We start from the raw sequence: 13916 nt of genomic DNA on the forward strand, positions 1-13916 counted from the left end.
TGATAATCCAACACTGTGGGTCATTATATACGTGCATTTATTTATGAAAATCTAGTCATTCAATTTCTGTTTTTTTTTTTTTTTAATTACACAAATATTTTGTATATTAAGTATTTTAAGTACTTGAACTTTAAAAATAAGAAAATATCTTATATATATATATATATATATAAGAAAATATCTTATATATATATATATATATAAAAAAGAAAACATATTTTATATATATATATATGTATATATATATATATATATATATAAGAAAATATCTTATATATATATATATATAAATAAGAAAACATATTTTATATATATATATATATGTATATATATATATATATATAAGAAAATATCTTATATATATATATATATATATATAAGAGAAATAAATTGGAGATGATAAATCGCTTACAATGCCTATTTCACATTTCCATGCATGTCAAACAAACAAACAAAGGCAAAGCCCTTTGATGGTGCTGGTTTTATTTATGTTTTTTTTTTTTTTTTCATCATACATACACGTGGGCATATCACAATGAAATATTAAATCACATAAATATTTCATATGGCGCGGAACATTCAGGAAAGCTGCTGCCAGGATATCCGGCAAATCCCGCCCCTCTATTGCTGCCTGTCAATCACGCTGTGAGCCAATGAAATGCTTCCACTAAAAACGTCCTTTTTTTTTTTTTTTTTTAAGGTGTCTTTTACACTAAAAGTATACATGCTCGTGTATGTTTGTGATTGTGTGAGAGAGAGACTAACCGTGGCGTGCCTGCGAAGTGCACGTGCGCAAACACACAAAAGCAAAGAAAGCGGGTTGCCATGGCAACACCATCATCGCCTTAGCTACTACTACTTAGCTACCTTAGCGAGTTAGAAGGCGGGCGCCACGGGTCTGTGCTGCTGCTGCGTGAGCTTCTGCGGGTCCAGGGTCTCTGTGAAGGGCGGGGCTTGGTAGGGCTTGGTGGTCACGATGGTGGCGCCGTTGGCGATGGGGTAGGGCGTGGCCCGGGCGTGGCCGGCGGCGGGGGCGGTGTCCAGGTGCTGCCATGTGAACAGGTTGGCGTGCGAGCCCGACAGGAAGCGACGCAGGGCGCTCAGCGTCAGTACGGTCTGTTGGCGAGCGCGGGAAAGTTAGCGGAATAAATAAAGAAAGAAGAAAGAATACATTTAAAAATTGACATAAAATACAAGAAATGTGCGTATCGCTACCCACCAGTAAAGATATGATAAATTTCACATTTTTCCATGATAAATTTCTTTTTTTAACGTGATTAGTTTCCCATTTTCATGTGATAAGTTTAATGTTATAACGTAATAAATGTAACATTTTAATGTGATAAGTTTAAGGTTGTGGTGTGATAAACTGCACCCTTTTTTTTTTAAAGTTTTACTTTAACATGAACATTTTTAAGTTATGTGATGAATTTCATGTTTTTACATAATTTAAATGAGACTTTTTAACGTGATAAGTTTCATGTTATAATGTGATGAATGACACATTTTTGTATTTTAATGTGATAAGTTTCACAATTCGTTATACATGTAATTTAATTTATTTAAATTAAAACGTGAATTTTATCATGTACAACCAACGTAAAAAAATTGTAATATTAAAAAAAAAAATCAAAAAGTAAACATATATAGAAATTTGTAAACAATGTCATGAAAATAAAAAAACAAATCCAAATTAAGAATGTTTTAAATTTTACTATAGATTCACAATATTCTATATATTCATTTTCGTATCAATTATAAAGTATATAATGACTAAAATGGCAGATTTTTTTGCTCCCTTAACACTTAGAACAGCAAACATATTAATTACATGCGGAACATTTGACTTTTGCAATACGTTGTCCTTTTAGCATTTAATTTTACAACAGAGAAAGAAAAAATTGTTTTGATATTTTTTTTAGTAATGTTTGTAACGCGCGACCGACCCATGTGATGATGGAGAAGAAGCAGAAAGCGATGGCGGCTCGTGCGGCGTCGGCGCCCTGCGACAACGGCAGCTCGTCCGGTGACGTCGCCTGCCACTGATTGGCCAGGAAGCAGAAGCCCACGAACCACAGGAAGCTGGCCACGCCTCCAAGGGCAAAAGCACAAACAGGAAGTGTGAAGCATTCAAGTCAGCGTTTCAAACAAGGGTTCAAAAGATTTCAAGATAGGGTTTCAAATTTTTGGTTAGAGTTGAAAATTTGAGTAGGGCGTTCAAATGAGTAGGGTTTCAACTTAGGCTCGGGTTTTGAATTAGGGTTTCAAGCCTTGCTTTGAGTCTTAAATTGCAGTTAGGGTTTCAAATTAGGTTTTTAAAGAAAGGAGTTTTAAAATAGAAGTAGGGTTTCAAATAAGGGTTTCGATCAAGGATTAGGGTTACAAAGCGGGGCTTCAAGCCAGAAGTTTCAAATTAGTGTTTCAAAAAAAAAAGGTTATCGTGTCACAGTATGGTTGCAACCGAGGCTAACGTTTTAAGTTTGGGTTTCAAGCCTTGACTTGAATTTCAAATAGGAGTCAGGGTTTCAAATGAGGGTTTTAAAGAAAGGTTTAAGCAACAGAGTTAGGGTTTCAAGCCAAGGTTGGGGTTGTAAATTGGGGCTAAGGGTTCAAATTAGGGTTTCGAGTAATGTTGATGTTTGAAAGTTTCAAGCAAGGGTTAAGGTAATTAATTCAGGTTTCAAGCTTCAGTTGGAGTTTCATATGAGAGTTGGGTTTCGAATAAGCAAGAAAGGTTCAAGTTTCACACGAGGCTTTCAACTAAGAGTTAAGGTTTTAAATTAATTAGGGTTTCAATCAAAGGTTAAGGTTTAAAAAAAAAAGAGGGGTTTCAAATGAGGGTGAAAGTTCCAAAGAAGAAAGGTTCGGGGCTTAGAAGTTGGGCTCCAAGCGAGGCTTAAAGTGTCAAATTAGGGTATCAAATAAGGGTTTTAAATAAAAAATTAAGGTTTCAAGGTAGAGTTTCGAGCCAGGCTTAATGCTGCAAGTTAGGGTTTTAAATTAAGGTTAGGGTTCAAGTGAGTTTTAAGTTGGGTTTCAAGCCATGAAGGTGAGGTTAACTAGATTAGGGTTCCAAAGTCAGGGATTTTTTTTATGATTTTTATTATTTTTTTACCTGAGCAGACGAGGTCGAGCAGCACGGCGCGCCGTCTGTCCATCAGACTGCTGAAGGACGGAAAGACGGCGTCGAGGAGCAGGAAGAAGGCGCTGGCCAGGAAGCAGGCCACGCCCACCGTCACGCCAAAGTTGCAGGCGTTGGCGTTCTTGTTGAACACGCACAGCAGACGCTCGCTGCCGATGTTGATGTAACCCTCGTTCACGATGCAGCTGAACACCACCATGGAGAACACCTGCCGCGGGTGGCGCAAGTTGGGCTTTCAAAGCCGGCAAAACAAAAAACAAGCGCTTCCGGTTCAGGGCATAGCGCATTGGCCTAACCCTAACCCTAACCCTAACCCTAACCCTAACCCTAACCCTAACCCTAACCCTAACCCTAACCCTAACCCTAACCCTAACCCTAACCCTAACCCTAACCCTAACCCTAACCCTAACCCTAACCCTAACCCTAACCCTAACCCTAACCCTAACCCTAACCCTAACCCTAACCCTAACCCTAACCCTAACCCTAACCCTAACCCTAACCCTAACCCTAACCCTAACCCTAACCCTAACCCTAACCCTAACCCTAACCCTAACCCTAACCCTAACCCTAACCCTAACCCTAACCCTAACCCTAACCCTAACCCTAACCCTAACCCTAACCCTAACCCTAACCCTAACCCTAACCCTAACCCTAACCCTAACCCTAACCCTAACCCTAACCCTAACCCTAACCCTAACCCTAACCCTAACCCTAACCCTAACCCTAACCCTAACCCTAACCCTAACCCTAACCCTAACCCTAACCCTAACCCTAACCCTAACCCTAACCCTAACCCTAACCCTAACCCTAACCCTAACCCTAACCCTAACCCTAACCCTAACCCTAACCCTAACCCTAACCCTAACCCTAACCCTAACCCTAACCCTAACCCTAACCCTAACCCTAACCCTAACCCTAACCCTAACCCTAACCCTAACCCTAACCCTAACCCTAACCCTAACCCTAACCCTAACCCTAACCCTAACCCTAACCCTAACCCTAACCCTAACCCTAACCCTAACCCTAACCCTAACCCTAACCCTAACCCTAACCCTAACCCTAACCCTAACCCTAACCCTAACCCTAACCCTAACCCTAACCCTAACCCTAACCCTAACCCTAACCCTAACCCTAACCCTAACCCTAACCCTAACCCTAACCCTAACCCTAACCCTAACCCTAACCCTAACCCTAACCCTAACCCTAACCCTAACCCTAACCCTAACCCTAACCCTAACCCTAACCCTAACCCTAACCCTAACCCTAACCCTAACCCTAACCCTAACCCTAACCCTAACCCTAACCCTAACCCTAACCCTAACCCTAACCCTAACCCTAACCCTAACCCTAACCCTAACCCTAACCCTAACCCTAACCCTAACCCTAACCCTAACCCTAACCCTAACCCTAACCCTAACCCTAACCCTAACCCTAACCCTAACCCTAACCCTAACCCTAACCCTAACCCTAACCCTAACCCTAACCCTAACCCTAACCCTAACCCTAACCCTAACCCTAACCCTAACCCTAACCCTAACCCTAACCCTAACCCTAACCCTAACCCTAACCCTAACCCTAACCCTAACCCTAACCCTAACCCTAACCCTAACCCTAACCCTAACCCTAACCCTAACCCTAACCCTAACCCTAACCCTAACCCTAACCCTAACCCTAACCCTAACCCTAACCCTAACCCTAACCCTAACCCTAACCCTAACCCTAACCCTAACCCTAACCCTAACCCTAACCCTAACCCTAACCCTAACCCTAACCCTAACCCTAACCCTAACCCTAACCCTAACCCTAACCCTAACCCTAACCCTAACCCTAACCCTAACCCTTAACCCTTAACCCTTAACCCTTAACCCCTAACCCCTAACCCCTAACCCCTAACCCCTAACCCCTAACCCCTAACCCCTAACCCAATTGAACCCCTTACAATTGTTTATTGGTAGAAAAGATACACCAATGGTCCAAAGTGGCAAAGGGACCATGTCTGTTCTTTTTTTTTTTATTATAATTTTTTTTTACATGTATGGGTACAAACAAGTTTCAAGTTTTTAAGCAGTTAAAAAAAAAAAAAGTGTTGTTCTAGACCCCAATGGGCAGTTTTATGCACTTTAAACGAAGTGTCAACGGTTCACATCTGTTTTCGGCCTTAAAAAAAGTTTAAAAAAATAGCCTACATATATTTTTGAAATAAACATTTGAAAATTACTTTAATTTATTTTAACTTTAAACGCATTTAAAATATATAAAACTATTAAAATCCACTGAAAATGTATTTATAAATTATTTAAAATGTGCCAAAAATGTGATGGAACTATTGTAAAAAAAAGTATTACATTTTCTTTTATCATTATTATTATATATTATCATTATTATTATTATTATTATTATTATTATTATTATTATTAAAATGCACAACTGTGATTAGCTGGTTACCAGTTGAAGGGTGGATTTTTAATAATTAATGTAATTACATTTAAACCTGTATTTGTAGTGTAAATATAACGTGTATTTTTATATCTTATTTTTTTAACTATCGAAAAGAAGTCTTCACTATTATGTGACAAGATACAAATCATTTAAAAATATTGATTTATGAACTTAACTATGAATTTTAACATAAATTTAAAATGTTTTTTTTTTTTTTTACATTTTAATTTTTTACATAAAATCTAATATGCAGTATATAATCCAAACATAAAACAATAACTGCACTGTAGAATGTATGTACTAAGATATATTTAGAATACATTTGTATATGTATATATTGGATCATTAGAGGCTTTTCAAAAATGAAAAATGGGATATGGTTAAGTAAGATGTGCAATTTGCACACAACTCATGAGCATCATCATGAGCTTGCAAGATGGACAAAAGAGGCTTTCAGCTAAATACATTCACAGACCAATCAAAATGTTTGTTACACAATTATGCAGTGGCAACCCCACCTTAACGTCTAACACAAACAAACAATATAGAAAATATCATTTTCATGCTGGATGATGCACGTCATGTGGGGGGGGGGGGGAGAGACAAAGAGTGGCTACGCAGCCCCAATCACCCCCCCCCCCTCCTTTTTTTTTTCCTTTTTTGCAGATGCTCACCCAAGACAGCAGCCTCAAGATGGTCCGCGGATGCGTGAAAAAGGCGACCGGGTCGAAGACGAGCTTGCCGGCTTTAGCGGCTCCGTACGCGGCCGCTGGCTCCATCGCGGCCAGGGCCCCCCCTGACCCCCCCCCTCCGCTTCGAGCGACCTCCAAGCGCGGCTCCTTGTCCCCGCCGAGAGAAGCGGACCAGACGGCTCGAGAAGCAGCAGCTGTGCGCCGCTGTGCGCAGCCGCAGCGCTCCAGCAGCCTCGCGATGACGTCACACACAGACTGCTGCCCGCTTGCGTCAAATCGTCCAAATGATAACACCCCCCCACCCCCCTTTACATATAGGCTTATACTGTATGTATTGTTATACATAAAATAGTAATTATTAGTATTGTTATACATAAAATAGTAATTATTATTATTGTTATACTCTCAGAAAAACGAACATATTACGATTAATAATGATAATCAAAATGTGAAAATCGAACAATACAGTAAACTAACAAATCTTTATTAACATAATCACGTGGTTGTGAAAATAATCAGGTGTTAAATTGCTACCATTGTAATAATTATTATTTTGACAAATCATGATAAGATGTGCTCTTTATTTAATTGCTTCGACGTTGCTTGACATTTCTTCACGTCACAACAATTGGCCGTTAAAGTTCCTCCTTGCCGGTGTGTTTCACTTTCTTCTCTTCTTCTGCTTTCATGGCTTCCACGTACGTCCTCCTGTCGTCGTCCTCCTTAACCACCCCCACAACAACAAGTTTTATTTTTAGCCAACGTTTTATTCACGTTGACAAACGACACATTTTACCTTCATTCTGTCTTTTGCGGCTTTCTTCATCTCCAGGTGGACAAAAGCAAGCAGGGCCTTCAGCTTCCTGTCGCCAGTGTAAAACACCGCCTGGGAGAAAGGGTTTTATTTTGGTAGGTTTCTACTTCCTGTTGTTCATTGTTCTGACTTGACCTGTTATTAACCAGCTTTTAATTACTTTGAGTTAATATGACTGCTGTTGGGGATTGAATTTGCATTACACCGTTACTGGTTTTATTTTGGTAGGTTTCTACTTCCTGTTTTGGTTGTTCTGACTTGAGCTGTTATTAACCAGCTTTTAATTACTTCGATTTAATATGACTGCAGACTGCTGCTGGGCATTTAATTTGCATTAAACTGTTACTGGTTTTACTTTGGTAGGTTTCTACTTCCTGTTTCTGATGGCACAATACAACTTTCCAATGGTGACGGAAAGAAGCAGCTTTTTGTGAACAAAAGACTGACTTGGATCTTATGTGACTGATGCTGGGTGTTCAAATTTGTTTCACACTGTTACTGGTTTTATTTTGGTAGGTTTCTACTTCCTGTTTCTGATGGCACAATACAACTTTCCAATGGTGATGGAAAGAAGCAGCTTTTTGTGAACAAATTGTTTTTCAAGATCTTTGATGGATGGTGTGCATTTATGTTTGTTGAGTGTGTTTTTTTTTGGGGGGGGGGGTAGGTTTCTACTTCCATTTTTTCTTGTCCTGGTATGAGCTGTTTTTAACCAGCTTTTTGTGAACAAATGAATGACTTGGATCTTATGTGACTGATGCTGGCAATTCAAATTAGTTTCACGCTGGTTTTATTTTTGAAGGTTTCTACTTCCTGTTTTTGTTGTGCATTTGAGTTTACCCGTTAGGCGATGTTTTTACTAGTTTTATTTTGATATGTTTGTACTTCCTGTATTTGCTAGCTTGATTTGGATAGACGGAGTCGCTTTTTGTGAACTAAGGACTTCAACTTGGATCCTCTGTGACTGGCGGTGTACTTTTTGAGATGATTTAGCGCTGCGTGTGGTATGCGACAAGCTGCAAAAGGCAGAAATGCATCTTACTCTCTCGGCGTAGAGGGCGGGAAAGAAGCAGAAGGCGGGATAGGCGCGCTGCACCGACATGTTGATGTCGTTAGCCGAGGCGTCGATGCGAGCGACCACGACGTCTTCGCGAGCCTTGAAGGCCTCGGCGAGCTCCTCCCACAGGGGGAACACCGCGCGGGACTCTGGACTGTACGGCACGTCTGAAATAGGCCGCTTCATTAGGTACGCCCGTACATATACTTCATACAGAGTGTACTTAGAGTTACTTACAGAATAAGACAAAGACAGCCAAGTTAGGGTTGAAGGCAACTTCCTCAAAAGTGCTTCCGACCAGTTGCTTGACCGGACGTTGGTCCCATCCTTCGGGGATCGGCTCGCTCTGCATCTTGGGCTGACGCACGCACACACACGCACACACGCACACACACATTTCCATTGGTTTGCATTACACGTCACACACTCCACATACGTACCTTGGCCTTGCCGTCCAGGTAGTCCCGGCAGAAGGCCTCGATGGCGTCGGCGTCTGGCGCGGCCGAGGGCAGCTGGTAGGTCACGTGGTCCGTCAGGTTGACCAATCGCACGAGGGGAGCCTCAAAGTCCCGCACGCGGAAGTACTCCATGAGCCGGCCGTTACGCGGCTCCGACACGTCCACCAGTACGAACAGAATCTCAACACAAACAAAGAAGTGGAGTTCATTTTGTGTGTGTGTGTGTGGATTTATATCACATCATGGGGACCATTTTCTGGGGTTTTACTATCATTGTGGGGACCACGTGTCCTTGTGGGGACATTTTGGTGGCCCCCTATGAGTCCAAACCTCTTTTTAAGGGTCACAACTTGGTTTTAGAGTTTTGGTTTGAATTGGGTTATGGTTGGGGTTAGAGTAAGCGTCAAGGAAATGCATTATGTAAATGAGATGTCCTTACTAGACATGTAAACCCAACGTGTGTCGGTGTGTGTGTGTCACCTTCATTCTGAAGACCTCGGCGGCGGCGCTGAAGGCGGCGTGCAACTCGTGGAAATCGGCCGAGCTTTTGTTGACAAAAAGGAGGGCGTGGCTAAGAACGGGTGATGACAGGATCTGAGTGGCTGTCTGATGAATAAATCACAGTGTACATTATTCCCATATTGTTTATATTTCATTTGTGATATATGCAATTCAAAATTTCTCCATCAATCTTCATGTATTGCTTAATTCAATGTGTTACTGTTTAATATTTTGTAATAGATGGAAATCGAGCTAAAATGACCGAACCAAATTTGATATCAATATTATTTGATACGTCTGTTTGAATGGTGATGAACTGAGTCGGAGTTTGCTGCCACCCGGCGTCCAAGTGCGGAACTGCAGCAGTCCGTTATTGCGCAACATCCTCGCCTACCTTTCCGGTGTATTCTGTGACGAGATCCATTTGGTAGACGCTGACAAACGTCATCAAGTCTTCTTTGGAGGTCTGCGGCGTCATCTCGTAGGCCTGAATCAGCTTCGACTGCCGACACAAACACATGCAAGGCAACAGCGGAACCTTCTCAAACCTTTGAATCTCCATTAGGAACAGGATAAACATTGAACATGATCGGGGGTGGCATTTTTATCCATATCGAGCAGCTTGAATGTCTTCAAGTTTAACTCATTCACTGCCATTGACGGCTATAGACGTCAAAAATTCATTTGAACTATTTCTATTAGTTTAACATTTTTTCCCACTTTTGTTAACAAGAGTATGAAAACCTAGAATTTTTTTTATTGTACATTTAGAACAGATAAAATTTGTGATTAATCATGATTAATTATTATTAAAAAATTTAATCGCCTGATCGCCCCTAATTTTTTCTTCTTTTTTTTTTTTAAAAGAAAAGATTATTAAACATTAAAAAATATATACTTATTTTTTAAAGAAGAAAAGATGATTAAAAATGAGGGGCGTAGGCGATTAATTTTTTTTCATAATTTTGTAAAAAAAAGTGGGAAAAAATGTTAAACTAATAGAAATAGTTCAAATGAATTTTGGACGCCTATCGACGTCAATGGCAGTGAACGAGTTAATATGAGAAATAAACTAATACATTACAACATCCTTCTGCAAATCCTAACCTTAGTTTGAAACCCTACACTGAAACATTAAACCTACTTGGAAACCTAACTCTAATTTTAATTTAGAATTTGAAAGCCTAACTCTACTTTCAAACCCAAATTTGAAACTCTAACCCATGTCTTGTTATTTTTGTGTACCTGTTTAAGTAGGAGCACAACATCATGTGTGACATCATATTTACTGATGACATCATCATTTTGCGTCACAGCAAAATTGACATCCGGGAGGCTGACGGCGGTCAAGTAAAACACCCGAACGTACTCGCTGTCCAGCTCCTACACAAACACACACACACACACACACGATTATCAATAATCTCATTGATAAGCAGAGAACACACCGAGTTATGAGCTTGACGGTCGTCACCTGAAAGAATCCGACCACACGAAGCTCATCGTCCTCCGAGCTCACCAATTGGCCGAGATCGGCGACAAGGTCGGCAACAGACCCCGCCCTCCTTTTCAACCACGTGACGATGGAAGCGGAGCTCTGAGGAACTGGAATCGTACGTCGTCAGGATGGAAATCGTACATTTTTGTTTGTCTAATTTTCTTGATGTTTTAGTTGAAAAAAAAACACATTTGACGCCCCCACACACACATTTTAGAGTTAGTTTGTATGTTCTATTAGACCAAAAATTTGTGATTTTCTGTTTAGATTGGGGGGGGGGGAGGGGTCACCAGTAGAAAATAGAAACATAGCGTAAATATTTTTTATAATCTTCGATTAATTGACCTTTTTTTTTAATAGAGAAAAAAATATGTAACACATTTTTGTGAGTTAAAAAAAATTGTTTACTTTTCCAAAAAAATAATTATTATTTTATTTGAAAATATATTTTTTTTCAAGTCCCCCTAAAAAATGTTTACTTTCTTGTCTGGGATGTATAAATGACAATTTGGAAATATGTGGCTTTTTATTAGAGAAAAAAAAACAATGAAATTCCTTCGTGATTTTCTTTAGTTGACAGCCCAAAAACAAGTATTTTCTTTTTTTCTTCCTGTTTTGAATAAAATAATAAAATACAATGAAATTGGGAGCTAATGCCATGAATGACAAATAAGAAATCTTTATGCTTGAAATAAATACTGTACATGATGACCATAACTGACTCGTCTGTCCATCATCATTTTAACTCATTTTATCCTACATCTACTTTTCTTCACTCTTAAACACGCGTAACTGTCTAACATCAAACATTTAATTCCAAATTATTTTTTAGACCAAAACAACCCAAATCATTTTGGGCTGGAATTGAAATTAAAACTCACCGGGACAGGACACAAAGTTTATTTTCTCTCCGAAAAGGTAGAGCCTGATGTTTGGTGGTCCTGTTGCGTTAAGTTCTTTGGCGAGCTCTTTGTCGTTCGTCACGTCCACCGTCGCAAACTTGACGTCTGAGTCCCGAAGGTCGCCGGCGGCTTCTTGAAACACTTCCGACAAACGACGGCCGTCTGCAGACAGCGGAGCATCTGGGCACGGGCAAACATCAAATACCATTTGGAGGCATCAATGAATCCAACATTCATTTTCATTATTATTTTTTTTAAACATCGTCAATGAACATAATGTTTGTAATTTGGCAAACACAGAACAAGATTTTCAGACTTTAACAAACTTTATGTGCGTAAAGCATTTTTTTTATCATAGGCAATTTAAATCTTTAAAGATTCAAGTTGTTAACAAAATAGTTGATTTAACTTTGCAAACCTAACATGTTTATTTATTTATTTTCGTAAAAATTGATTTGAGTCTACAAAGAACCAAGCATAAACGATTTCTAGTCTTCAACTAAATTAACTAGGGGTGTGCCAAAAAAAATCGATTCTCATAAGAATCGCGATTCTCATTTAGTACGATTCAGAATCGATTTTAAATGTCTCAAAATCGATTAAAAATTATTTTTTTATACTGTCTTGCATTTGTGTGTGCCTTTATTTAGAGCGCTGTTCATGTTGTACCTGATTTGGCCACTGAGGGGCAGTGTGGTTCCATGCGGTCTAATACACTGTTAAGTTGTAGCCACATTAGGGAGTAAAAGGAAAAAGTCACGATCAAGTTATCCCCGATAAAAGTTTTTTTTTTTCAGCGTGGAGCTGTTCTTTTGAGTGAACGAAAAGTGCAGCGAGTAGCGCGCTAATTAGCATTAGCGAGTCAGACTGGAGTAGATCATTACAATTCCTTGCACATCTATTGATTGAAGCAAAAATCATTGTCAGTCAAATCATTTTGTCAATCGAAAATCGATTCTGAATTGAATCGCTGAGCCAAAAAAAATCGGAATCGAATCGAATCGTGAGACATTCAAAGATTCCCACCCCTAAAATTAACGTCTCTCTTTTTTGGGGCACAATTTTGAGTTTAGAATGAACCTTGTGTCCATCAAATAAAAATAAAAAATACATCAAAGAATATTTTCAGACTTTAGTGAAACCAGCAAATTTTGAGTTAAGTAAATGTTTTGTACCGTTTTTAGGGATTATAGTTCCGGTGAACTGCTCTGAACGCTCAACTAATACCAAATAAATAGCTAACACAAACTGCACTCGTTACTATTATGTTATTATTACTGAATCGACGGCAGTGAAGAACTTACAGAAGTGCACCAGCAGCTGCTTGTACGTCGTCAGGGCTCGGTTGAAATTTGCCTCGTTGAGCTGTAAAATTCCGTCCTTCTCCGGGATCCTTTTCGTCTCCTGCTCGCCAGCAGCGAGGCAGGAGGCCGCCGCCGCCGCAAGTAGCAGCGACAGCAGCAGCGGCGGCGGCGGCAGCGGTCTCGCGACGCTCGCCATTGTTGCAACGTGCCTGACGGGAGTGGCCGACGGTTTAACAGGTAGTCGTTCGTGGTTGTGAATGTTATCAGGCCCGTCTTTTGTCGCTCATTAACTTGTTATCTGAGTGTCCGTCATTGGCGGTTGCTTTTATCAAGACAATTGCTAATAGTCGCATAGTGCACTTTGCCTAACAACGAGGTCAAAGTGGAGGTAAACAAAAAAACAACAGGAAGAAACACCGACATGTAAATATTTTATAGGTAAAGTGTTTATTTAAGCAAATATTTACAGCTATTGTATTATGTGATTAATAACGTTCAATTATTGATGGTTATTATTCAAATTTTGAACCTAAAAACTCTTTTATTTTTTCCTATTCTTTTTTTACTTCAACTTTTAAACTTATAATGTGTTTTCTTTATGTTTATATGTTCAATAAAAACCAAACCAAATAATTGTTTCTAAGGAAAAGGAAAAAAAACGTGCAAATATTTTTTTAACATTTAATGCCAGAATGTCTTTAGTTTCTTGATCTGCAAAATGTTTTCTTAAGATGCTAATTCCATTTTTGGATATTAACTCATTCACTGCCATTGACGGCTATAGACGTCAAAAATTCATTTGAACTATTTATTAGTTTCACATTTTTTCCACTTTTGTTAACAAGAGTATAAAAACCTAGATTTTTTTCATTGTTCATTTAGAACAGATATAAAATGTGTGATTAATCGTGAGTTAACTAGTGAAGTCATGCGATTAATTACGATTAAAAAATTTAATCGCCTGATATTTTATATCTGTTCTAAATATACAATAATTCTCGGTTTTCATACTCTTGTTAACAAAAGTGGGAAAAAATGTTAAACTAATAGAAATACTTCGAATGAATTTTTGACGTCTATAGCCGTCAATGGCAGTGAATGAGTTCATG

The 13916-nt window shown here is 39.3% G+C and overlaps 2 protein-coding genes across 3 annotated transcripts; both read right to left on the minus strand.

Annotated features, from left to right (window-relative positions):
- Positions 1–466: 466 nt before the first annotated feature.
- Positions 467–6522, minus strand: LOC147169245 (synaptogyrin-3-like). 2 transcript variants are annotated; one of them, XM_086082709.1, is made up of 4 exons: positions 6256–6522; positions 3116–3374; positions 1947–2092; positions 467–1116 (listed from the first exon to the last, which is right to left on the minus strand). In XM_086082709.1, exons 1-4 carry the CDS (start codon positions 6358–6360, stop codon positions 877–879), a joined length of 750 nt encoding a protein of 249 aa, XP_085938835.1. In that variant the 5' UTR covers positions 6361–6522; the 3' UTR covers positions 467–876. The 2 variants fall into 2 exon arrangements, with proteins under 2 accessions (XP_085938835.1, XP_085938836.1); XM_086082710.1 differs by having other exon boundaries at positions 3116–3350; positions 6256–6513.
- Positions 6523–6851: 329 nt separating this feature from the next.
- On the minus strand, positions 6852–13020 carry LOC147169246 (protein disulfide-isomerase). The gene is made up of 11 exons (XM_086083257.1): positions 12808–13020; positions 11483–11683; positions 10578–10708; positions 10349–10486; positions 9498–9605; positions 9083–9208; positions 8585–8782; positions 8382–8502; positions 8130–8311; positions 7070–7159; positions 6852–6995 (listed from the first exon to the last, which is right to left on the minus strand). Exons 1-11 carry the CDS (start codon positions 13001–13003, stop codon positions 6909–6911), a joined length of 1578 nt encoding a protein of 525 aa, XP_085939383.1. The 5' UTR covers positions 13004–13020; the 3' UTR covers positions 6852–6908.
- Between the last annotated feature and the right edge of the window lie 896 nt (positions 13021–13916).

This window comes from Leptonotus elevatus, chromosome 8 (genome assembly GCF_054856555.1).
Source record: "Leptonotus elevatus isolate MCC_2025b chromosome 8, RoL_Lele_1.0, whole genome shotgun sequence".
Taxonomy (NCBI): domain Eukaryota; kingdom Metazoa; phylum Chordata; class Actinopteri; order Syngnathiformes; family Syngnathidae; genus Leptonotus; species Leptonotus elevatus.